This window comes from Zingiber officinale, unplaced genomic scaffold (assembly GCF_018446385.1).
Source record: "Zingiber officinale cultivar Zhangliang unplaced genomic scaffold, Zo_v1.1 ctg207, whole genome shotgun sequence".
In the NCBI taxonomy this organism is placed as follows: Eukaryota; Viridiplantae; Streptophyta; class Magnoliopsida; order Zingiberales; family Zingiberaceae; genus Zingiber; species Zingiber officinale.
The window spans coordinates 70,283-96,920 of record NW_024589890.1 but is presented as its reverse complement, the minus strand read 5'-3'; the positions used below and the strand labels follow the sequence as shown (position 1 = coordinate 96,920).

Here is a 26,638-nt window from a genome sequence, read left to right as displayed (position 1 = left end):
ACTTGCTAATTTCTGATTACCAAAAGTACCATTTTATATTGGAAACATAAGTTGAACTACAAAAGAATGAATGGTACACTTTCATATTTACAGAGAAGTGAAAACTGTAACTGCACAATGTTCATTAGGGTTAGTCTGCATCATGAATGATAAATAGGGCCTGATGCAGAGAAGTGGACAAAAAAAAAACCAAAAAAGAGCTTGTTTTCTTCCTATAGCCTTCACATGACTCCAAAAAAAGGTCAGGTTCGCTTCTAACTTGGGTAACTCAGTTCAAATATGTCATGACTGCCAGAAAATGGTCGGATCGTTGCTATACAGCGAACGATCTTGAATCTCTAAATTAGCCACGTGCCAATCTACAAGTCTTGCCTGAACACATTTACACAGAACAAGAACAGCTGGAAACAACCACCATCCGCTCTCTTCCCTGTATGTTAACAGTAAGAACAAAGTTGAATTTCCATGTATTCTATCTGTATATATCTATGAAGTTAATGGATCATCAATGTATCAATTCGTATGTACGTAGCTAACTTCTAGGAAACGCTGCCGATTGTCAAGAAAATAATGAATAACAATTTGCTTAGAGACAGGGAAGGCTTCTTACGTGCCCAAATTCCATGGCTGTAGGTTTTGATGTTTCCGACTGGATGACTTGTAATGTACAAACCCACATATGAAGGCTACGATCTGCAATGTTGAGATACAAGAAAAAAAATGCAATATATAAAATTTAGGAGCCTAATGATAGTATATTTCCATCATTAAATAGTGATAAGATACTTGACATAACATGGCTAGAGAAACCTAAATATCATCAATAAAAAATGATTCTGACCCACCTAATGCTGACTAATTTTATCTATACAAACTGGAAATTTGAAATTCCTAGCATATTTCTATTGTCAAGCTTAGGATTAATTAAACATGATATTAACATTTCACAACAAACTTGATGTTTCACATCTGCAGAACTCAGCGTGCAATAAAAGTATCATACTCATCAACAATGTTAGAGAAGCAAAAAGTCCTTCGATGATATGATATAAAACCACAAAATATGATTCAATCTGCAACTAAGTGGAATTATTCTGTGAAAAAGAAAACTCTAGCCTAACCAAGTATAGACCAAAAGCTAGATTAGGTCAAACAAATATAGTAACTGAACAAATGTATGTCTTGCCAACTATTTCAATCACAAAGATGCTGCAAGACCAAAATCCTAAGTTCTTTAGATGTTGCTTGTGTAGCAATGCATTCATTTATTGCTCTTTATTATACGCTTTCATACCATGTCAAGCATGCCCACGGAAATCAAAGATCCTCACCGACACAGTTGAAGCTCATGCCAATTCCTCGTGTCAATGGAGATATCCTACATCCTTTTAACCCCATGATCTTTCCCAAATCTTTTCAATGTGGGATTTTGAGTGAATCCCAACAAAAATAAAGGCAAATGAACTCAAGGATAAGGGCCATGGCCACCATTAGCATTGTCTTGCAACAGAAACCTATCATATCTGTTCTAGGATCTCATGCCATATTATTCCCTAAATGCAAACGATCCTCTATCCACTTTTTCAAGTCTATTGTTTCAATTGTTTCTAAGATTCAAAATCAGGTTCATGTTCAGCATAGTTGGTATTTAGAAGCATCTAAATGTAGCTAAACCGTGACCTAATAGATTTGCAGAACTTGATGAAAAAAATAGAAGCTGGTACCCTTTGGAATAAATAGAAAATGGCAAAATATAGTCCAGAGTAACTAATCAAGAGAACAAACAACTTACAACGTTGATTAAAGACGTAATGTTCCATAGTGCATATACACGAGCAAGGCCTGCAGATCGTCGAGGTCCATGGCTAAAAAGAGCATTGATTCCAGCAGGGAAAGGTGAAAGTATACCAAGGGGAAGAACAAACAAAACAAACAAGATGTCTGCCAATGAAAATGAATATAGCTGTAATAAAGTAAGTAAGACCAAGCTGAAATCTGCTAATAGCAATATTGATATAATCAAACCAACAAGGTCCTGCAACAGAAAAATAAAATAAAATCAAGATCATCATCAAGTTATTCATATATCTATAGGATTAGGATGGAAAAATTAAAATAAACTTAGATCAACAACACACCTGATGTCCAATAGGTTTAGTATTGTGCAAAATGAGTGAAAAGGGATAAAACAAATCTCTTTTCTCCTCAAGCAGTCTCAGGCTGTGACCATCTAGAACTCCACCAATCCTTTTATGTGTAAACAAACCTTTGTTGCTAGTATCACTAGATTTACTATCCCTACGAGGGCTATGGACACTGCAGTGCAAATTTATAATGGGATTTAGTCCATGAAAAAAACTTGAGTTCAACTAGAAGGCTTTGGTGAATACTAAATAATATCACGAGGAAATAACTAAAAGTTATAGATAAATTCAGGACTTACAGTGAAGGTTCATCCATTTTCAAAGCTCTAGAGCCACCATCAATTGCTGTGGTTTCTCGTTCCACAGCATAAACTACCAAACCAAGTTGGGAATAACCTAATGCACTAGCTTGAATCCGAGCCAGATCAATGCAAACACCATGCCGTTTCAAAGGAGGACTAGCATGGGTCTCAATCCAACTGAGAACAGGCATAAGAGTGGTTTTAAGCTGACCACGACGAACTAGGCGCAATTGTGCATTCAGTCCAGCAACCAGCCTGTACCATATTGTTGGTGGTACAGCCTGCAATATAAAAAGACTGAAACATTGTATCTATTCATTGGATAGCAATATAAAATTTCACTTTTTTTTAAAAAAAAAAACAGGGTAAGTCTAGAGATTTTTCAGAGAAAGAACCAAAACCTGACTCATAAGGCTAGTCAGAACATTATCACTGTGGAGCGAAAAAGGAGCCATGTAACTACCATCACCTCCAAAAACAAGACACATCGGAAATCTTTGATGGAGACGAGGAGGAAGATCTGGTCTCTTTTCATCTCCACCAAGAAAGAAATCTAAATAACCAAGCATCAGATCTGGGGTAGCAGCCACCTATATTATACACACAAACAACGATATCTAAGAAACTTGTAGTGATCTTGGCATTCTGAGAGTTGAACATAAGTTAAAAAACAGCAAAGTGGCATGGAGACCAGAATATACTGTTGTCCATTTCCATCTGTTAGATTACTTGTAAGACTTAACAATGGCATCTCCTAGTTTAGTTTATTGACAAAAGAACAAATAGAGAAATCTTCTGAAAATTTTGTATCATTTATTGCAATCCTAAACCAAACTGGACTGCAACGCTGGTCACACCAGAGTCCAAGTGTGGGCCAGATCATCAACTCACCATTAGATAGTCCACAACCCTATAGCTTATAACATGGGCTAATTTTAGTCTGAAAAAGTGGAGCTACAGAACATGTTACACAGAAAGACAATGCATGCAGGATTTTCAAATACTTGACTATGACCATGCATGTGAACTATAATCCCCCTTCTATCCAGAACATGGATGCATATTGAGTAACTTCTTTTCACAATTCTCTGTCTAGTTCAGATTATGCAAGCTAATGAGTCAGCATGGCAGCAAATAGTGATCCAGCCAACACAAGGTACAGTACGAACAAACTAGAATTTCCTTCTTCCGAAAAGGAAAACAGAGAGGCTCTAAATAAAATATAGGTATAACTGTGTTTTCATCTGCAGATTGAACTAGAATTAGGTCAAAGTGTGAAGAGAGAATTAAGGTACTAAAAAGTTGAAAGTTATTCTGATAGCAAACCTTAAGCCCTTCATAGAGAGCACGTGATCGGCAAGAACGCAAGCATGCATGATCATACTCTGACCGAACAAATTCCCGAAGGCGCTGTAACTTCTTTCTCCTGCGCCACTGCTGCCAAGACCAGGCAAGTGGATAGGCAACTATACAAAGAATGCTGTGGACAGCTCCTTCCCACCACTGATAAGCAGCAAGTGCGTTTATCTCATCAACAAATCTATTATATGCATCCTCATACCTGATAAAAATATCAATAAGAGTTAGGGGGTCCGTACAAAATGACTTAGACCTATGGTTGTTATGCCCTTACTTAAAGAAAAATAGTTAGAAGAAAATTTTAAACTGTCAAAAACATGATAAATCAAATTATAGCTAAGAAAACCTTATGACCACATAGCATCAATACCGAACATCTAACTTACACTATCTCAGTAATTTGTTCAGGAGGACAGTGAGGAAAATGCCAAGGCTCACTGAAAGTGTTTGGGCCCATGAAGAACATTCGATGAACATGACTATGAGATTCCTCAGCCCTGTTTGTTTCCAAAACCTATCCACAGTAAGAAAGTATCAAACAACAATTGGAGTTGATAAACAGAAAGGATAAATATGAAATTGAAGAATGATAATGTAAAGAACCTCATTCAATGATTCAAGAAAGGGGAATGAATGATCAATGTGTGACCCATGTTGAGTTGGTGCAGGACCTGGTAACTCATCCGTACCAACAAATTTCATGCGTGCTACACTTAGGACTAAAGCTAATAAGATAAGAAGACCAGAAAGGAGGAGACCAAACAACCACGGACCACCAAAAGTGTATATTAATTCTTCAAGAGCCGTATAACAGTGTGGCATATGATATCTCTCAGAAACACATTTGTATGGGCAAGGAGCTTCAGCAACACCTCCTGGTAATGGTGATTCAATAAATAAGTCTAATTGCAAGAACACTAACTAAATTGAACATTTAAAAAAAAATAGATAAAAATGAATGATCCAACTAATCAACTTCAACTAATACTTGATCAGGTAACTTAGGCAGAGAACATAAAATTAAAGAAAAATTGAAAGGTAGCTAAGGAGAATACCTCGAATACTTGTATATATAGCACGATGTGGAAGTCCACTAGATGGGCATGGGTAACATAGAGCTTTATCAGATCCAGTAACATTCTTAAAGGTTCCCAACGGACACTCCTAAAGCATTCAAAAAGGAATTTAAATTTCTTAAGAGCGAGAATCAAAATTACAAACAGCAAAGTATATGGAGAAGTATCAACATTGGTTTATATGGAAAGAACCAAAATAAGAATGCCCACCAACGACAAGCAAAGGATATAGAACAATGGACTTTTTGAGGCAATAGGATGTATATTAGTCATTTATAAAAAATACAGATCTTGCAACATTCTACCAAACAGGCAAAAGTACTAGTTCGTTCCAAGCATATTATGACTAAGCTCCAAATAGCATAGAGCAAGGTTTAAAATCACAAGTTATGCCGAAGTTTGTCTTCAACCAGAACTGTAAAATTTCAGAGTTGCATCATGTTGACATTCAGTGTTATGTCATGCCACCATTCAGCATGATATACTCCTACGCATGTGAGATAAATTCAAAAAAAATAGTCTACAACCTAATCCACTTGGTCTATCTTCCTAATATAAGTCTAGAGCAATTAAAAAGTCAATTCAATAAAATAGGGAAATAAATTTTAAAAATAATAGTTTTAACTATAAATTATACCTTACTAATACAAAAATGAGTATCATGCATGGGACTAAGCATGATTTTTATTTTCCATGATCAAGATTTAATTACCAGCTGAAATAGTGTATTTTGATCCAGGCTTAAAATCTCGACCCGTGCCAAGGTTTCGGTCTCAGACCATGTTTATTATATATTTATCTAATATATATTGTTATATTAATGTGATGTAACTTAACAGCATAAGTTTATCAAAACTTCTAAAATAAAGATTAAAATGTGTTCATATGCTTAAGTATGTTAGTATTCATGATTTCAAATCTCAAATTGATTCTAAGATAAAAAAAATTATTATCTATAATAATTATATAAATTAACACAAAAATCATTATATATATATATATATATATATATATTGAACTTAAAATCAAATTTATTTAAAAATTTATATATATTTTAAATTTTTTAACAATTAAATTTTTTAGAATTATTTATTAAATTTTAAAATTATTATAAAATTTCAAAATTATTTTAAATATTTTTATAAAATTTTAATCTATTTTTAATTTATAACAATAATTTAAAGTTTGCTTTTAAAATTATTTTAAATTATCTATTTTTTTACTTTAATTTTTTATAATTTTAATAGCAATAATAAAAATATAAAATTATATTATAATTATATTAATTAATTAGCAATTTCTTTAATTAATTATTCATTTTTATAATATATAATTATAATTTATATAATAATTAATTAGAAATTAAAAATTATATATATAATATAATGGTTTTATTTAAAAGTTTTAATAAACCTAACTTTTTCTCAAACTTGCGATTCCGCCTCCCATCGCAATTTTTTTGACATCGCCACCACCACCGCCTCATCGCAGCCGCCACCTCGTCGCTGCCTCATCACAGTAGCCTCACCACCGCCACCTCATTGACCTAATCTTTCACCAATAATTCCAAGTAAGTCTTCATCCCCGAATTGATTCCTTCCTTCGTCCTTCTGTTGCGCGTGTGTGATGCACACAATGACACACGTGAAATTGTTGCGTGTGTTGTGCCGATGCCGGTCCCAAGTCAGAATAGTAAAAATCGTCCGTTTCGAGCAGCACCGCTCTAGATTTCATTCACTGATTTTTATACCTACTTTGTGCCAACACTCATTACACTTTGGCACCATTAAAGCATGCCAAGATAAATTTAGATGAGCTTTACCTTTTTAATGACCTTTCAATTAGTTTATTTTTACCTTAATATATAAAACTATAGCAATTAAATAGTCAATCTAATTTGAATTTTGTTGTAATATACCTTACCGAAACACACACTTCAGTATGTGTTTAAGCTTGAAAGATGAATTCACGAGTATTACTCATTTAATAAATTTTAATAAAACTATATATTAATTAAATAATAAAAATTAAAATGATTTTTTTACTTATTTTTGCTTCCGTATATGTTGATTGAGTTAAAATAGTGTTAAAATTATTAATTGTATTACCCTGCCAACCCCACCTAGTGAGATAGAGCATGGTTGTCATTATATTAATTGTATTACTCTAGTTTTCTTCGACCGTAAAATACCTCTAAAACTTAAAGGAGAGTTCTATAAAACCACAGTTAAACCTACTATGTTATATGGAGTTGAATGTTAGGCTAGGACTCAAGCACATGAGCAGAAGATAAGAGTTACAGAGATGAGGATGTTAAGATGGATGTGTAGACATACAAAATAAGAAATGAGAAGCATTAGAGAGGAAGTTGGAGTTTCATCTATTGAGGGAGAGAGACATTTAAGATGGAACGGGCCAAGGCATGAAATGTCGTTCCGTGCCGCCCGGCATAAACGGTTATCACCGTTCTACCGGACAGCTGAAACCAGCACAGGAGGCGTCCCCGTCTCGACGACGATGGAGGAGACACGGGACGCCTCCGACAGTGTCTCGATGGCGCCAAAGGAGACGCGGTACGCCTCCGGCGACGTTCGGCAACACCTTCGACACAGAAGGCGTCGCGTGCAACGCTTTTTGCAACACCGAAGGCGTCGCTGAAAGCGTCTGGCGACCCTGCCGACGTCACCGGACGCTTCCGCCGAGTTTTTTTTATTTTCAATAATTATTTATTTTATTTAAACAATTCCTAAGGAGGATGTGTGATATTTCGAAGAGACTTTTATAAACCCTAATTAAATTATCCTAATAAAATATATAAAAAATATATTTAAAATTAAAATAAATTTAATAAATTTTATTAATTAATATTCTGAAAAATAATGTTTTAAATTCCATTTAAAAATTAAAAAAATATAATAATTCTTATTTATATTTTCATATATTTTTTGTTATTTTAAATTTCATTTAAATTTTAAAAAATTATTTAAAAATTCTAAAAAAATTTAAAAAATTGTAAAAAAAATTCTAATAAATTATATTTATATTCTGATTTTTTTTTAAAAAAATTTTACTTGATATTTTTTTACTATTTAAAATATATATTATTTAATTAATAATTAATTAAATGAATAAATAGTTAATTTATATAATTATTATTAATATAAAGTAATATCTTGTATTAATTTATATACTTATTATTATTATTATTATTATTATTATAATTATAGATACTTCCATTTTAATTTGAATTATTGATATATCAATTCTATTTAAATAAAACTATTTTTAATTATTTTTTCTAACAATATTAAATTATTCAATAATTGAGAATTTATAATAAATCAATATACAACTTATTTTTATATACACTATAAATATATTTATCTTATAATTACTATATATAAATAAAAAAAATACCGAAACTGTATCCGCACGGCACGATACGATACCGAAACAGTATCGTTCCGATCTGAGACCGAAACTCGACAAGTCGAAATTTTAAACCTTGGTACAGACATGTACTTAGACGACTAATAAATGTTTCAGTTAGATGATATGAAACTATGACAAATACACATATCAAACGAGGAAGAGGAAGATCAAAAAAGGCTCGGTTCACAACAATAAAATAAGATAAAATTTATTTAAGTATAGATGATGATATAGTAGGAGATAGAGCTCAATGACAAAAAAATTCATATAGCCAATCCCACCTAGTGGGATAAAGCTTGGTTATTGTACTCTAATCTTCTTCTATTACCTTATTTTTAGAAATATGAAAAATAAATAGTCAAATCTTTTAGAAATAAGCATGAACAATAGATGGTCAAATTAGAATTTAAAAGAAATAAGCTTAAAAAATAAGAAACATTTCTTGACTTCATGCTTGTCAAAGTGTGCTAAAGTGTAGCAAGTTCTGACACGTTACAATGTTCACCGACATGATTGAACGACCAACACAAAAGAGATTACTTACACTAATAACTATCGGAATTTGATAGTTTACTAGAACGACATATTTTAGCTATGACACAACACTAGATTCAAACAATGACATAGTGTTAAATTAAAAACAAGTACCTTGCAAAAAATCCCATAAAGCCCCTTAGGGCAGGCTTTTCCAGTAAGTGTTCCATTCTCTCCTGGCAAACCATGGCCTCTGCTAATGCCTCCACTGTTGAAAGATACTAATAATTTAAAATAATGAAATGTGATACATATATTGCAAATGTCATATAGTAAAATGTTGTAATAAAGCACAAATTAATATAATCAATTAATGAGCTACTTATTATCGTATTTACAACATTTTTGCAGTTTGTGAAGATAATGCTAAAGGAACAGACATTTACATACCAGCTTTAGTTAATAGGCTAAGATAAAACGAGTGTTAGAGACTGAATGTGAAACTAGTTGTTCAACATATACTTTTTTAACTCATTTAAGAATGTGAACTTAACATCCATGTGAAATCACTTATAATCTAGTAACATCCTAATGGACTCAAGTCTAGTTACTAGGGAGAATAAAAGAAGTTTTCACGAAAATTAATATATTAACATAGCAAAAAGTTTATTTATGCAAGAGAATGACAACCTCAATGCTATTTTTACAAAACATTAAAATAACATTATAAATAATGAAACAATATCATTATGATTATTCTAATCATTAAAATATATGAAAATAATAAGGCAATACAAATAATTTAAAAGTATTATTTTATTAAACAAACGACATTGTTTATATGATTAGAATCTTACATACTAATAATTATATGTTTATTATAACATATAAAATGGCTAAATGAGTTCTATTTTTTACCAACAAAGCAATATAACTAATATCTCATTAATGACAAAATCATATAAAAAAAAATTATAATGAAAAAAAAAATCACAAATTAATCATTGAGATAATTATATTTAAAAATAATAGGGTAGAAAATTACAATATATTAATGAATTTTAAATTTAAATCAATATATTTTATTCTATTTTTTTACTATATTTTATTGTTCTATTTGAAGCAAAAAGTGTTCTTTAAATACACTGACAAACAAAGCAATTATGAGATATATATTATCATACACTAATTGCGTTGAGATACAAATTGTTTGACACTAAACTAATTTTGCATAATGCTCTTTTGGACAAAGTGCATTTCCTAAACGCATGTTTAAAATGCAAATGCAATGTCAAACCTACCGTTAATTTGTTGAAACTAGATTTAATCCAACTATATATTATTCCCTCAAAATTAAAATAATTATGAAAAATGGATCTCAAGTGAAATAGGTAAAAACATAAAGAATCACCCATGATAACCACTTGAATATATAATGTAAAGATGATTCACTTCTAATGAATAAAAGAGACCTCATACGATGATAAGCATCTAACATAAATCCATTCCTACATTCAGTGAAAAAAATGGATCTTATCATATTGAAATCACTTACAAACTTTATATAAGTTCATCTTCGTTAAAGAGCTAAAAGATGTTTATGTGCTATTTTTTTAATCTTAAAAGGGGCAATCAAGACAGTGATCAATATATATAGGACTTCGGTTGGTAATAGACTAATAGTTTATACAAATAACCAGCAACCAATGAGAAAATGAATGATGAACTTAGCGATCCATTAGAACCAAGATCAATAAACAGATATTGCAGGCATCCAGTTCAACTAGATACTGTTTTTTTGGCAAACCAAACATGCTAAGATAAAGGCAAAGAACTTTCCCAAAGTAGGTAAGGACGACCTAAATTTTTTGACTATGTCAAATTAATGCTAACAGTTTTAATTTTTAAACAAACTACTCAAGAGATATTCATGGACGTGAAGTTTTAAACAAACAATTTTAGTTTCCCCTTATCTGCATGGAGGAATAAACTCAGACCTTGTGTTTATGATTCCCTTTACATTTGCAACTGGAAGATATTCATCACCAGTAGGAATATCAGACCAATCAAAGTGAATCCTTCCACCACCTCCTCCACCACCACCACTAAGGCTGCCAAGCCCACCGGCACTAGAAAGTATAGAGGAATCACCAAGAGTTAAGGAGTGCAAAAATAGAAGAATTGTACCGCCAGAACCACCACCAGGCCCTGCATCTGACAAGCCAGTGATGATGCTAGCTTCTTTGAAATCTTCCCCATCTGCTTCAACTGAGCCATCAACAGACAAACTGACTAGAGCATGTTCCATTGAACCCATAACTGTAGTGGTTGTCGTGATGGCAACAGTAATCCAGAAGAAGGTATTAGCAATGTACAAAGTTTTAAAAGAATTTAAAGAACATGAATAAGTACACAATAATGTTAACTGGTGAATGCCAAAAGGTAGATTGATATGTAGTTGATTCAGACATGATAGAGTAGACCACAACTAAGTAAATAATTTTTCCTATCAATCAGAATCCACTCTCTTTGAACCTTTTTTACCTAAAATGTTGCAGCAATAAACAAAGTAGAAAGTTTATCACAGGAGAGACACACCTATGATACCACCACCAGAAGTTGCGTAAGATAGACTGTCATTTCCACTACCACTACCAAGCTCACAAGGAAAATCAGCATTTCCATAGGCAATGCCACCATTAACAATGAGATCTTTAAAACGCCCATCTCCACCCTTTCCACCATGCCCACCGCCGCCGCCAACACCATTCTCTAATATATTTCCATGCCCAACACCACCTTTGCAGCCTGCACATAAGCAAAACAATGCATCAAGGTGGATTTATCATATTGCATTTGAGACACATACCCTATGGAATAGCAAAAAGAGAGAGAGATGAGAAAAACCAAGTCATCAGATCCAATATAAAATATATAAACTTATGTGCATGAATGCCCTTTTCTAACACTTATGATAAAGTAGAAGAAATCATTTTAGACAAAACTTTAGTAATCTATAGCCAGAAATAATAATTTATTCCAAAGTAAATAATATCCTAAGTGAATGACCTCGTATTTAAGCTTTTCATCAAATTATGAAGATAAAAAGAAAATGAAAAACAACTAAAAGATTGGATGTTGATAGCTCTATTGGAAGTTACTCAAAGAATGGCCTCTAACAAAGAAGGTGTGTGGTACTTTAAATAGTCATTAGAACAGCAATTATGCAACTTCCACGCAGCAATATGCAATGGTAAAGTGAAGGATTTAATTAGGCATCCTAAAAGTGCAGAATAAGCATGTAAGTTGACCAAGTGAATCACATCAAACATACAAAGAAAAGAAATACTAAGAACCAAGTGTTTAGCTTTGTCAAGGTAACTAAGCTGCAAACAATCAATGACACTTCAAGAACAAATGATACATTTGTGATAGTTTAGCTCATAACAGTTTTTTCAACTGAAACCGCAAGATGAGTAAATGGCAAGATGAATTGAAATATCAAAATGAGATTAACTGAATCTTGGGTGTTTTTGTATAATGTCATACATTAATATAAATAAAACATATGCAGATATGTATCATGGAAAATATAAATAATGATAAAAATTAGTTATTTCAACCAAGTTGTCATAAAAAAGAAAATTATGTAGCAAATGTATTTAGAGAAAATATCAAGGACTCCAGATAAAAAAGAAAACAGTATGGTGACTTAAATAAGCAATAATTGATGCTTAAATAATGAAAAAATGGACAATGACCATGTTTGGTAGGGTAGAATGGTATGACTCATCAAAATGCAGCAAAAACCAAGTGTAACTATGGAAGACAACAACATATCATTATTTTCCTGAGAAAACCATTCCTATTATCAACCAAGGACAATTAAACAACAAAATACGTGAATGAAACACAAATAACTTTTGGGAATATTAAAAAGGAAAATAAAATTTCAGTAGGTTTAAAAAAGCTCATACCCAAACCAGTCGCACTTATTTTTCCTGTGGGGTACACAACAATGCTTCTTGCTCTATGGAAATGAACAACGGTTCCTTGAACAAGGCCAGCAACATCAATATCTTCAACACGACAAATCTGAAAACAAGAAAATATATTAACAATCCAAGAAACTTAATACAAAAGAGACAGACACTAATGAAAAAAATTTACCTGGAGGGTGAACGAGAGTGATGTATTGACATTACAGTCTTCTGGTGGATGAACTAACTCCAATGGACAATCTTTTTTCTCACAATTCAGACTTGGGGCCCTAAAAGCAAGTATACATGCCAGACAGCAAAATTTAACTTGTTAGATAACACAATTCAAGTGAACAATGGAAGGTAGATAATATCCTCTGAAAAGAGAGCAAACAAATTACATTTTATCAGTAGTTGCATTTATCAGTGGCCCACGCAGAATGGATCCAGGTCCAACCTACAGAGGATCGAAACGATCTGAGAATTTAAGCATTACAGGTAAACATCATAGATTTATCAGCAGCATGAAACAACATAAATGAGGAAGTGAGTCAGTTTATGATGGAAATATTGGTAGAAAATAGTATCAACCAAAAACTCAAGTTAATCAAATGGTGCAAATGAATTGATTTTCTGACAACTAAAATGTTGACAAGCGGAGGTATAAAATTTGTCCAGTAATTTGTTGATCTAGAATCCAGCATAACATGTTCAACATTTCTAATAAGTAAAACCTAAGTCCCATTTATATACTGATATTTGAACAAAAAGTAGTATGAGAGCTAAATCAAACAACATGGCAGAGGCAGCAAGAGAATTCTCATAACAAAGATAAGTGTCTAACAAATAAAGGCAAAGGTTCATTGAGTTAATATAATTGAATTATTTAAATTTCCCCATTTTGCTTACTTTAGTTTGCTTATGCAATCACTCCAGTGTTATTGAGGTTCAAATGATATTCAAAGCTAAGACATAAAGTTGTGCACCAAAAATTGGTCTAGATTAATCAATCATGAATAAAATATGACAATTTGTCTAAGCATTTAGGCACTGATAGCATTGGGTTGTAGGCACTAGAACCAAACTTTCATTGTTGGTCAAGTGCTGCCAATATCCATCACGTCCAACAAAATGCTTGAGCATATCACAACACCCTTGACCAGATGAGAGAACTAATAATACATTAAACTTTGTTATGCTAAACAACTGGCTCAAAATACTAAGTCCATATAATACATATGTTATTCATTTAATTAAAAAAACAATAGCTTGCTCAAAAAGTGAAGTGCATTAGCCCAAGTCATCCTTATAACAACCCTTGACTTGTTATCAGAAATACTATAGTTATTAGATTGGTTACGATATTGCATTTCATTTTAGGACATTTTCAAAAGCTAGTAAGCTTGAGCAAGCAAGCAGCAAAAAAAAATCTCTTTGTTCACTATAATCATGCTCAAGCGATTTTTCATTGTAATCATGTTGTAGATATCCACAACTGTGTGAACAACAAAGTTTTTCACTTTTTGCTCCTTGGGATTCTTGCATAACAAGAAGATGGCCTGCTGATTATGATTTGAACAAATTTGAATCAAGGAAAGAGTTGTCAAAAAAGTTGCACATCACAAATGGACTCGCCAAACGGTCGCCTTGCTATTAGAAACAACACCCTTATGAAACTAAATGCCTCTGTGCTTGGCTCCTTGTCATCCATAATGATCATGATGGTGATGTCATTGAACAGTCAGCCTCATTATGGAGGGAATTGAAGGGATTTAGCAGCATAAGAAGCACTCAACATGCAGAATGAAAGAGTGAAGTGGAGCACCTCATGATCATCATGCCAAGCAAGATTTTCAGAAAGTCAACGTAATATTGTGGGAGTAAAGGGTGTGGAGATTCTTGTAGAAAAGTCAATCCATCTCAAAGAGTGGTGGTGGATCAGTTCCATCATCATCATCAGGGAGGTGGCCACGATGGACATTTTCAAGTAATTCATACAATAATAGCTAATTGATCAATTGCAATATACAACATGGTTAACCATGGTAAATTGTTCAATTGAGATGGACAACATGCAAGAGGAAAAGAGAAAGGGGATCGATTCTTGGTAAAGTAGAAGGGGGTGAAGAAGAATAAGAATTTCATGAAAGATAATAAAGATTTAAACACAAATCTGATAATGACAGAAGGGATAATGGATGAAATGAAAAAGTTGTAAAACTCATGCAAAATGAAGTTTTCCAATAAAAATAATATCTGCAGCATATTGTCATAGACACCAAAAAGTATGTCTAAAACAACCAATCCATGTTAAGCGTAGGCGACCTTTTACATAACATTCATGCCCAACATCCAATATGGCTTTATTGGACAAGCAATTCAATGAAGTTTCTGCTTAAATAATAGCGAAGTTGGCAATGGAAGAAGATAACGGTTTGATAAGAAACCAGATCAACCAAATAACAGACTAACAAATATGACAAATGGACAAGAAGAAAGTACTAAATGACATCAATCAAAAGCAAAAAAAGGTTTTGAATAGTAAATTTTAACTATAAAAGATAATGAGATTTAGTTGGTGATAGTACTAGAATTGATATTCTAAATCATATGAATAACTGCATCGAGCAATCATATAATAACAACAGAAAGAAAATAAGCATATAACTCATAAACATACATGGATGCTGTAGAAAAGTGACAAGATCAAACGTTGTGCCTCAATTACATCTCCTGGCCCAGATAAATTGAGCAGACCTTGACCATGAACTCCTAGATTTGCATTTGAATGTATGACAGATGATTCCTGTAAAGAAAGTTAATGAATAAAATTTGGCTCATCTCACCAATCCTTTGCCCACCAATTAATCTTGTTTTGAAAAATAAAAACTGATAATAAACAAATTTAGCCCAGAATAAGAACAAACTTACCCTTAGAACAATCAAATTACTCGCTTCAAGCAATGTCGTTGCTACTATTGTATCCTCACCACCAGTAATGATCATTTTAGAATTCCACATCAAAAGCATTTTAACAGACATTCGTAAGGCACCGAACACCTAAAATTGGACATGAACAAACAATAAATATCTGATGGAAGATCAATTACCTTCTAAGATAGCAATTGACATTTAACTTGATAAAATTCATTAATCAAGCAAAATAAAGTGATGAGAATAGCAGCACCAACACAATAATTTGCATGATGAAGTAGGGATATGGATATCAACATGGACATCTTCAACAAATTATTAGCAATCATCCGTTTCATCAATCATATTTATTGATTATTCTTCTTACCAGAAAATTAAAGATACAGGTATGAATCCATTTATCAAATAAAAAAAAATATCAGGCAGAAAGAAATCGCAGATTTTGAAGCCATATTATTGCAAGTATAGCAGATGAATGATATTAGGATGAGAACTTGTTTATCTTGTTCTCTTAACTTTTCACACTTGGCCAGCTGCATTGAACAGGTTAGTTGTCATCAACAAGATACTTTTTACCAACTAAATTAGGAAATCAAAAAGACAAACTAAAAAAAAATGTATGAATCCGTTCATGAGGCTCCATCCATTGCAAGGCCTACCAGTGATTCAATGATCAATGGTGCAGCCTTAACCCCACAATTGCAAATGTCATTACTAGAGTTCTAAACACATGTTACACTAGCTAAAGAAGGAGCAACCTTTAGCATGGTTCCAAGGCTGAACTTCAAACTAGCACCAATAAGCAAACAATTGAATTGAGGGGAAAAAATATGTTGCTGATAATATAAAGGAGTAACAAAGACAATGAGAAGTAATTGTTCTGGGAGAACCTTAATTACTGAGTCGCTCATCAAAAGTTCTTCAGCCATAAGCTCAAACTCGGAATAAGGATAATGAGTCAGACCAAATGTCAATATGCCACCAGAAAGTAGACTAAGTTGCCCTTGAACCTGGTAATTACAGAGAGTAGGGTAAGTTGTTCTGAAAGAAGCAAATGGGTTTTCAAACATGAAGTCGACAATAAAGCATTTGAAACAAGGAAAACAAAATACCATGACTAGGTTATTGAAAAAACATCCAAACAAGACACCTATACAACCTATACAATCTACACATCCAAGCCAACTGCACAAATATCATAAAATCAGATAAAAATATCACTATTGTCCCACATTTAAAACTACCATTTTAAGAATAAACCATTAACAAAACCATGTTAAATAAGAGACATAAAAGCATTACCATTAAAAGAAAATGAATCCAAATTTTAAAATGTATGAAAAAACAAGGCTTCAGTGACTTCGGTAGTTTATTTTAGCTAAATTATCATGATATCATCACAGTTTTGGCATACAACACTTTTAGCTAAATTTACCAGTTAGACCAATGACAACCATATGAGACGAAGCAAATTTGATATATTTCAAAAAATAAAATAAATCCTCTGAACTTGTACGCGTCTGAAACCATGGTTTAAAATCTCAATCCATGCCCAGACTTCGGTCTGGATCAGAACGATACGGTTTCGATACCGTGTCATGTCGTGCCGATATAATTTCGGTATTTCTTAAATATAAAATAGATACTAAAAAAATTAATCTAAATATTTAATATATATATATATATATATATATATATATATATATATATATATATAATTAATGGGATAGTTTTATTAAAGTTAATTTAAGCCTATTTAAATTATCCCTATTATAACTAGAAGTTGATTGAGATTATTAACCTAAGGTTTATTTAATTAAAAGCTAATTTCCGGCCTGTTCTTCTTTGCCAACGATAGCAGGGCTTGTGCGACACGTTCGCCACGGGGCCTAGGGCATGCCAGTGCTGGTCGGCAAGCAAAGCGAAATGTTTTGCCTGTACCGGGGCGGTTCTGCACGAGATTTTAAAGCATGTATGAAGCTACATCAATCAATGGGTCACTAACATATTGCCAAATGCACAAAAAAAAAAAATCAATTTTGTCCAAGCTTGTCTGCTCTAGTAAGTTCTGAAGTTCCGAAAAAGTCCTACCCGTCTCTCAAAACTATTTGGAGCCATCTGGTTATGGGCATAGTTCTATACCATCAGTACCTAAAGCAACCTTGTAATATTTTCATCAGAAAGTGGACAGATATTGTGTTTTGAAAGAAACCACAAGAAGTAATTAAACAATACCTAAAGCAATCTCTGTAGAAATTCTTAAGTAGTTGTATCACTTACTAATATGATTGCAGTTACAAAATCCTTAGCTATACATGCCACCCATAAGCATGGAAATGATAATATCTACAGTTAAATTCTATGCATTTATGTCCTCTAGCAATTTATGTTTCTTCAATTATTACTAAATTGATCTTGTTTTACATTTTTCCAATTTATAAGAGATCCATCTTTAAGAAAATAAATTTCCATATAAGCTGTAAACATTTGTCTAGCATAGTACTTGTTTGCACACCAAACTGATTTCCATAAACAAGAAGCACGCAAATGTATTGCATACTTATTTTTTTTTACCTAATTAGTATGATTATTTTTCTATCAGATATCTCTTTGCGGTACTGAATCTCCATTAGTAGGGTTAACATAGTTTTCTAATATTTCAACTAACCATAACATTTAAACCAATCAACCATAGATAATAGATTAACCCTGAAATGTCAAAACTAAAATCCCCAGTGCAAGAATTATTCTCTTCATGAAATTTACTAAACCAACAATACAGCAAGTGGGTCTCTTCCTATACTTAATCACCAAAATCCTCCTTGTGCTATGTTTTATTAATATTTTGGACAACCTGAAAGCTAATGGAAGTTCCTCACATAGTCACAGACAATTGGATTTTGGAAAATAATACTGCTCAACAAACAAAATAGCATTCAAGCAAGAAAACTGACCTGTACTCGACTCCATAGTAGAGGAACAGCAACTTTGGCACAATTCCTGATAAAAACATTTGTCCAAAGCGGCTGATAAGGAAATTCTAGTAGAAGTGTATCAGTCTGTGTTGAACGGTTATGATTGCTAACTATAAGGCTTTTAGGAACTGAGTCATAAAGTGTTCCAGCAGCACCCGCATTATCAGGACAGCGAGAACTCTTTCCACCTATTTAGAAGAAATTAAAAGAATGAGCCCCTAAAAAATTCTGATAATGCAAACACAAAGAAGAAGTGACTTAAAGCCAGCTTAAAGTCTAAATAATAATCATAAAACAAAAATGCCAAAAAGAGCACACAACGCTTAGTCTTGTCGTAATCAGATTTTGACATCACACAAACATGGTATATAACCACCTACTCAAAAGAGAAATAGTTAAGCCTATTTTAGAGTTGCAAAACTGGGAAATTAACAACTAGAAACCAAGTGTTTATGTGAAATCTCACAAAAGAACTACAGCACTAAGGTCGTTCAGGTAATCACAATGTGCATTGAAGTACTTTCAGAAACCTATTCAATTGCCACAAGAAAAAAATATGCAATAAATAACAAACCATGCATATACAAAACCCAAGCATTTACAAAAGGGTGATTCCCTAAGAACCATAAATTAGCCCAAACAAGAATCAATAATCTGAATTTTGATACTGAAAACATTAACGAACAGCATTTAAAAGGTAGCAGAAAAATGGAGATCAGTAAAACTATATGCACACAAACATAAAGACAGAAGCGATAACATGTCTGTCACAGTACAAGCCATGTTCATCAACTCAGTGAGTCTCTGTAGGAGAAAGAAAAGAGAATTCAGGTTAGATAAATGTAACAATGTCAATGAGATGACACGTCTTTTATAGGATTTATCAAAAACAATTTCACAAAGGCTCGGCTCTACTAAATAACAAAATAAATTATCAAAATTGTATTTCATACCCTTTAAAAATAAAACTGCTTTTGAAATTATGAAGCAATTTTTTAATGAAACTGTCTTACATGAGTTATAATGAATTAATGATGGGCATAAGTACAAAATGATCAATCCAAAGAAATCAGTGGAGAAGTAATGTGGCTTACAATTATGATTAAAATAGGGATAAAATTATAATATTTTAAATAAAAAATTTAGACAAGTAATTTTTTAATTCCTAAAAATTGTTTAAGTTTGAAATTTTGTTATATTTATTAAGGTATTAAATCAGAATACCTTGTTTTGGAAAAAAGAAATAGTTAAGAAGATTAGAACCTTTGGTTGTTTTATAAAAGGGCCCTTAGACCCAAAAGTAAATCATATTTTACGATAATAAAGTTCTATTTATGAGTTTTCTTCTATTTCTGTGTTAGAAAAAAAACTATCCATGTGCTATACCAATCCATGTGAGTTTGGTGGATTTGGGTGTTGTATCAAAATTGAATTCCTATTTGGTTTTTTATTTGATACTCCAATATCCCCTACACTGATTCATCCAAATTCCTCTCCATGCTTCCTACCACATCATCCAACCATCTCCTAGTCATCACCCTTCCAAGCCTTGCTACCAGCTAGAGGGCTTCTAGCATCCACAATTGTTGTGTTAACTAACTGCAACTATGACAAGCCAAAACAACTCACTCTATCCAGAGCCAAACAGAAAGCAGTTCCCTCCTGAACTGATTCTCTGAAGAAGCAGTCACAGACATATGGCTTCTTCCTGCTGCAACAGAACTCTCAGGTTCCCTCCTATTGTCAGCTTGCATTAGAGTTGCTAGCCATTGCAAGTCTGTAAGATTCACCAACAGTCGTTTCCATGTTGAACTTGCCTACAACTTCTCACTAGTAGATGCATCCCCTCACCTACAACTTCTCACCATCACAAGGTGGTGGAGAGTCATCCCACATCCCAAACTTGCTCTCCTCTTCCTCAACAAATCCACTTCAATGAGAACCTGTCGGGCCTTCCATCAATTGGCACTCAGTAGTGATCTTGTAACCTCCTTGCTTACCTAAAGAAGAAGAAAGCTTGGTCTACCTCAATCTTGTCATAGTCCTTGTCTATCCCATGAGCACTATGAACAAGTGGATCTCTCCTCGTCACTGCCCAATTCCGCCTCTTGTTGATTAGGCAACATTGTCCAGAGCCACTGCAAGCCAATTATCGTTGGTCATGTTGCCTACTGCCTGTCAACAGCCCTGCAACTGCCTTCCATTAGCTGCAGTAAGATTAACAGTTTCTGCCCAACTACAGTTGTTGCATCTCTAGATTCAACCTAATGAGACTTTTGCAATCAAGAGTCTTTGATGACAGTTAACCAATGAGACGTGTTAGATCTAACATGTTGTTGGAATTAGAGGGCTCAGCTATCAATTAATTTTGTGATATCCCGTAACTTATGTCCGGATCTATTTTCATTCCTGTAGTGTTGACTTGCACTTGCATTAGGACCACTAAAAACCAGAATTAAATCTTCTTAAGCATGAATTGGTAATGCATATTACCATTTTGTGTTTTTGCAGGGTTTACATTAATCGAGTGATTGGCTTGTGTATTTTTTAAATTAAACAACTAACTTATTAATAAATTCTTTAGAACTTTTTAAATAAGAGTATTTGATTTAATCATTCTCACACCTACAGTCTACATTAGGTTTTACGGTGCATCATTTCGATTCGAAGGTCAAAATATCTTATCATGTAAATCTAACTAAAACCAACATGGGTAGACACAATAGCAGTACTCTATGTAGCAGCAGAAGTAGTAATATATTAGATACTCTTCTTCCCTGTTTTCCCATCCTTGGTTTTTCCTCTAATTGATGTCAACCAGCTGGATGACATGCCAGCATACTGTACATTAGCTGACATTGGCATCATCTCATTCCAACCAAGCACCAAAACCTTACTACAAAACAAAACATCAAACTATTGTCTAGATCTCTCATGGTGATAAGGTTATTTCGGCTTGATAATTGTCTATATAGGATTAATAACAAATAATTATGGTTATAAAGTCAAGTTGAACAAACTAAACCACAATAAAGAAGATTTTTGTAGATTTCTCCATATGGATTTCTTTTACCAAAGTATTATGGCACATGGAGTCATGTTACAAATGATTTTCAAAGGAGATTGTGGCTAAGGCAGTGATTCAACTATCTAAGCAAGTCTGTTGTTGAATTTTCCATATATTTAGATCTTGATCAATCAATGTAAATTTGCATATGTAGTCCCATCCCATGCAATTAACAACAGTTGATGCAAGATATGCCTAACTTCTGTCGCACTGAATTCATGTTTGTCAAGCAAAGTTGGAGGTGGTACTCTAGAGATCCTGTACAAAGGCAAAATAGGAGTGATAGAGGCTTGTCTAGAGAGAGGATGGGATAAAACTGCGTCAGTGGGATGGAGTCAAGTGGGTTGGGGGGATGAGAACTCAAAAAAGGGATGGACACGACTTCTATCCAATAGCAAGGTTGGACTGGTGGCTGTGGTATAATAAGACAATGAGACAAGGTGACTTGAACAAGTGGATCAAGTAATGCAACAAAGGTTAATTGGAGCAAAAGGTGAAGCCGTCACCTTAGTAGCCCCTCCAGAGCAGCCCCACACTCTCTGGAAGGGGGTAAATCAAGGAAGACATTTGCCCTAGCATTGTAGCCCTTTGCATGGGGAGGTCAGGCACCAGCGAAGCTTTTTGCACCCGCTAGTCATTGACCCCAAGACCTATTGAAGCAATCACCCATGCAAGTACCAAATGCGTCAACCCGTGGCGGCGTAATCCACCAAAGGTTATGAAGCATATATAGTGCGCCTCTGTCAACAATCTCATTATAAGAGAGAAAAGAGATTATGATACTATAAAAACTTGTTATCGCATGAATGAATGTGCTAATAGAATAAAAGCCTCTTTCATTGGCTTTTTAAAATAATGGTCACTTTAGACTCTCAAAAAATAGACTAGTTGTACTGCAAGTAGGATAAATCATAACCATACCGTGAACAAAAACATGTGGTTCATCATGCCAACTGAATACAGCAATTGAAACACGACCTCCACCACCACCAGCCAAGCCACAACCTCCCGATGCACTTATCATGCCTGTGCCTTTCCTGCTCTTAGAAAAAGAAAATTAGAGAGATCTTCAGCAAGACAGAATAATTTGGTATATTGATCAAAGATCACAAGCAGATTAACTCAACTGTACAATAAGGGCAAGAATTCAGCAAGCTTTTATAAAAAAAATATATAAATACATATATATGAGCACTAAATGACAAGGATATTTCTAGTTAATAAACTATGCACTTTTTTACTTCTTGGTCACTGGTAAAACAAGCTTCAATTATCACATGTACGCATGACTAAGGGGACTTTCAAGTACTACTATAGCAGATGAATTTCACTAGGCGAATTACGAACCTAAAACCTTATGGAATGTTTTCAAAGTAAAATTTGCCACATATAAATGATTGTTACCAATGTTCAAAACTGAAATATTATATGCAGACACATACATGCTGATAGACATCGTTTTATTCATTCAATATCTGAGAGTAATCAATACAAAGTCTGTGATTGCATATTAGTTTCAAACAGAAAATAGAAGATATCATGAGTTTGTATTCAGCATAAACACTTTACACATACTAATGTAAAAGGATTTCCAACTTATACTAGAAATAAAAAATTGCAGGTCAATTATCTAATTTCTAGGATTGACCAAATCCAATATCATTAAAGGAAAGAACCACCAATCTTGTAGAAGCGTAAAGAATTTGGAATCACAGATAAGCTTTGTTATCATTTCATTCATCCTAAATATCATAGCTGTATTCCAAATTGCTTACAACTTAACTAAAATGGTCCTGACTGCATGACTACTTTGAAGAAGATAAGAGTTAATTAATAAGACTAATGCAAAGTAAATTCCCCTAAGCTAGTTCAAAGCATATGACTAAGCCATGACAAACATCTGCTAGGTTAGTGCTACTGTACTCACAAGTAAAAATATTCCAACATGAAGACCATCTATCACATGATGTTGTGTGTCGATAGTTATTCTATTTAGCTTGACAGCAAAAAAAATGCTTCTCAAGTTGTGTTACAAAGTCCACATGGAAGAGAAACATCCAAGCTACTACATTCAAAGGTACAGTATTCACCACGCACACATGATTTTCATGCTTAACAATGCAGATCAGTTGACTCCAAATTTTAAGAATTCAACTCAGACAAAAATGTTTGATTAGCGTCAACAAAATCTTAAAACAAAATATACAAAAATCAGCTTCAATATTTAACCATACATATTAAACTCGTGTGATTCTTTATGGAGAACTGAAATAGTAGCTCATCACAAAAACTAGACACAACATAGTTTGATTTGATAATAGAGAACATTTCATTAGGGCTTAAAGAATTTGTTGTCAGATCATATCTAGTTGAGTATTTGTTATAGATTACAAAGTATTAGTGTGTATCTAGCAGGCAGGCTATATCAATACACCACAAAGCTTTAGTAGTCAAGGAGAAAACGAACATAAAGCTTTTATCATAGGTGAAAGTAGTGTACTAAGCATACTTTGATTAAGGAGATATCAAACTTTACATTCAGAATATTAACAATGTTACTCTATTTAACCCCATAGTAGAAGCATGTTAACCGACATTATATTTGCACTTACATTTTGGTTGCATTGACATAGATGCTCCCACCTGACCCTCCACCACCCAAAGAGCCGCCCTCGCCACCATCAGCCAAAAGGCTTCCATTGACCTCAAGAAAATCCTTGACTATGAAGAAGATCTGCCCACCGCCTCCTCCTCCATAATCCTTCTCCCTGCTTGTTGAGCCCCCTTTGCTTCCGTAGCTAACAGGCACCGTCAGAGATGACCAGGAGTACGCGTCTCCACCCCAGGAGTCCTCCTGTGTCTGACCTTCCTTCACCACACAGCTCGCACCCCTTCCACCATGCCCACCACCATCTCCATCTATCCCGGAAGGGGCCCCACTGGTCTGTGTCGGCGGATCCCCTGCGAGCGCCGTAGTATTGATGGCTGCGCCGTCAGCTAGACTCATGTTTCCCGCCGCCAATCGCACCTTCCCGGCCACAATCTTTGCATTGTGTCCGATCCGGATTTCACCTGTAAGATTGATGACGAGGGAGCACCCCGCCAGCGGGCAGCTGAGCACCACATCCGGGTAGACCACGAAGCTCCCATTCGCCTTGACAAAGACGTCGTTGGAAAGCTGCACGCTGGTGTGGACCTCGCAGAGGCTGTCGAAGTCGCCGGTGCCACCCAAGTCATCCCCACAGGAAGCCGAGGGCGGGTCCGGAGGCGACGGAGGCGGGGAAGGCGGAGAGTAATCGTGCCACAAAGACTCGTAGTTCAAGATCGAGAATCGATCCCCGCGATCCAGTCCGCCACCGTCCAGCCTGGGGAAGCAGACCGCAGGGTAGCCAAACGAAACGAGGAGGACCACGAGGAAACACGCGGAGGCTACGGCCATGGGCGGAGGTGCAACTCATCACCACGCTTCAGCCGGAGGGGAATTAGGGCAAGGGACGATTCCCCCGCCCCAGGGTTGGGAATTGCACAGCTTCCTCTCCTTCCTTTCACTTTTGCTAATTCGGGAAAGAGAAAGGGAAAGGAAAGCGAAGAAGGCGACGGAAATAGTTGGTGGCGGTGGGGAGATACTTTTTATAAGGGCGAGCCGTTCGCAAGAGAAACGGAGGAGACGAGGAGGAAGAAAGAGAAAGACAGACAAGAGGCGAGTCGCCAGGAAATAAAACGGGGCAGGATAACGACGGTTTACGGCTCGAGCGCGCATCGGTCCGTCGAGAGCTGCCTTACGATTCGTGATTTTATTGTGCGGCACGAAGAGTAAGGCACGCGGCGATTTGTTAATGGATCGTTGAGTGCATTGCATTCGGGGGAGCACAGCTTTGACGTAAGGAAAAGGAGATTGGTCTGCCGTCTGCCTGTGGCTGTTGGTTTCGACTTCCAGTCCAAAAACAGCGATTATCACGGCCGATCCAGTTAGGCTGGTTGGGTACACTTGGCTCGAACCCAATCTACGGTAAGTTTTAACGACATTGCAATTTTAAAACTGCTCCTCGAAATTTAAAATATTTTTTAATAAGTTTTTTTGCTGACAAAGTATGTCTTTTTTTTTCCTTTTTTTTTTTTTAATAAATGAATGATTTAGGTGTATTTATTAATAAGAGAACAAGGTTTAGGGAATTTTAGGGGACATTTGGTACGTACATTTTCCATTTTTATTTTTTGAAAAACGTGTATTTTCTGAAAAACGGTGTTTGATTTACGTTTTTCGTGCGCGTTTTTTAAAAAATTGACTATCGTTTTCTAGAAAAACAGAGAATGACAAAAAGTCATTTTCTGTTTTATAAAAAACGCACATTTTTTAGGAAATAAAAATAAAAATAGTACAAATCAAACGCACCCTTAATAAGTATTAAAACATGAGGTATTTAACAAAAATATATTAAAAAGCTGTGATGGCTAGGAGTGTAATTTTTTATTCGACAGCAAAACACCATCCAAATTTAACATAAAAAAAATTAGATTAGGATCAAATTTTATCGGATAAGGTTCGGAATCAATTTAATTGATATGATTTATCTATTAATAAATAAATCGGGTTCAGATCTATTTAAAATAATCTGATTATAATCTATTTATAAATATTTTTAGATTGAAGTCTGATAGAGTTGATTAAAATAAATATAATTTTTATAAAATTAGATTTGGATTGAGTTTAGTTAAAATAAAATTATTTTTTATAAATGAGTCATTTTGAATCGGATTAAATTGAATTTAGATTGTGAATTGATTCAAATTAAATTCAGATCGAACGAAATATTAATGAGATCAAGTTTAAGTTTTAATATTCCAATCCATAAATTCATTAATCCGTCAATCCAAATCTGTCAATCTGAATCTCG

At 34.2% G+C, this 26,638-nt stretch overlaps 1 protein-coding gene across 1 annotated transcript; it reads right to left on the bottom strand.

The window, feature by feature from the left end:
* Positions 1 to 13: 13 nt before the first annotated feature.
* On the bottom strand, positions 14 to 25,441 carry LOC122036780. Its single transcript, XM_042596187.1, has 22 exons — positions 24,356 to 25,441; positions 22,665 to 22,780; positions 18,656 to 18,864; positions 16,592 to 16,711; positions 15,699 to 15,827; positions 15,448 to 15,573; positions 13,169 to 13,224; positions 12,958 to 13,057; positions 12,765 to 12,882; positions 11,386 to 11,595; positions 10,785 to 11,106; positions 8,962 to 9,055; positions 4,861 to 4,969; positions 4,409 to 4,680; positions 4,192 to 4,319; positions 3,773 to 4,007; positions 2,848 to 3,036; positions 2,444 to 2,727; positions 2,139 to 2,316; positions 1,793 to 2,035; positions 611 to 693; positions 14 to 430 (listed from the first exon to the last, which is right to left on the bottom strand). Exons 1-22 carry the CDS (start codon positions 25,180 to 25,182, stop codon positions 283 to 285), a joined length of 4,296 nt encoding a protein of 1,431 aa, XP_042452121.1. The 5' UTR covers positions 25,183 to 25,441; the 3' UTR covers positions 14 to 282.
* Positions 25,442 to 26,638: the final 1,197 nt, after the last annotated feature.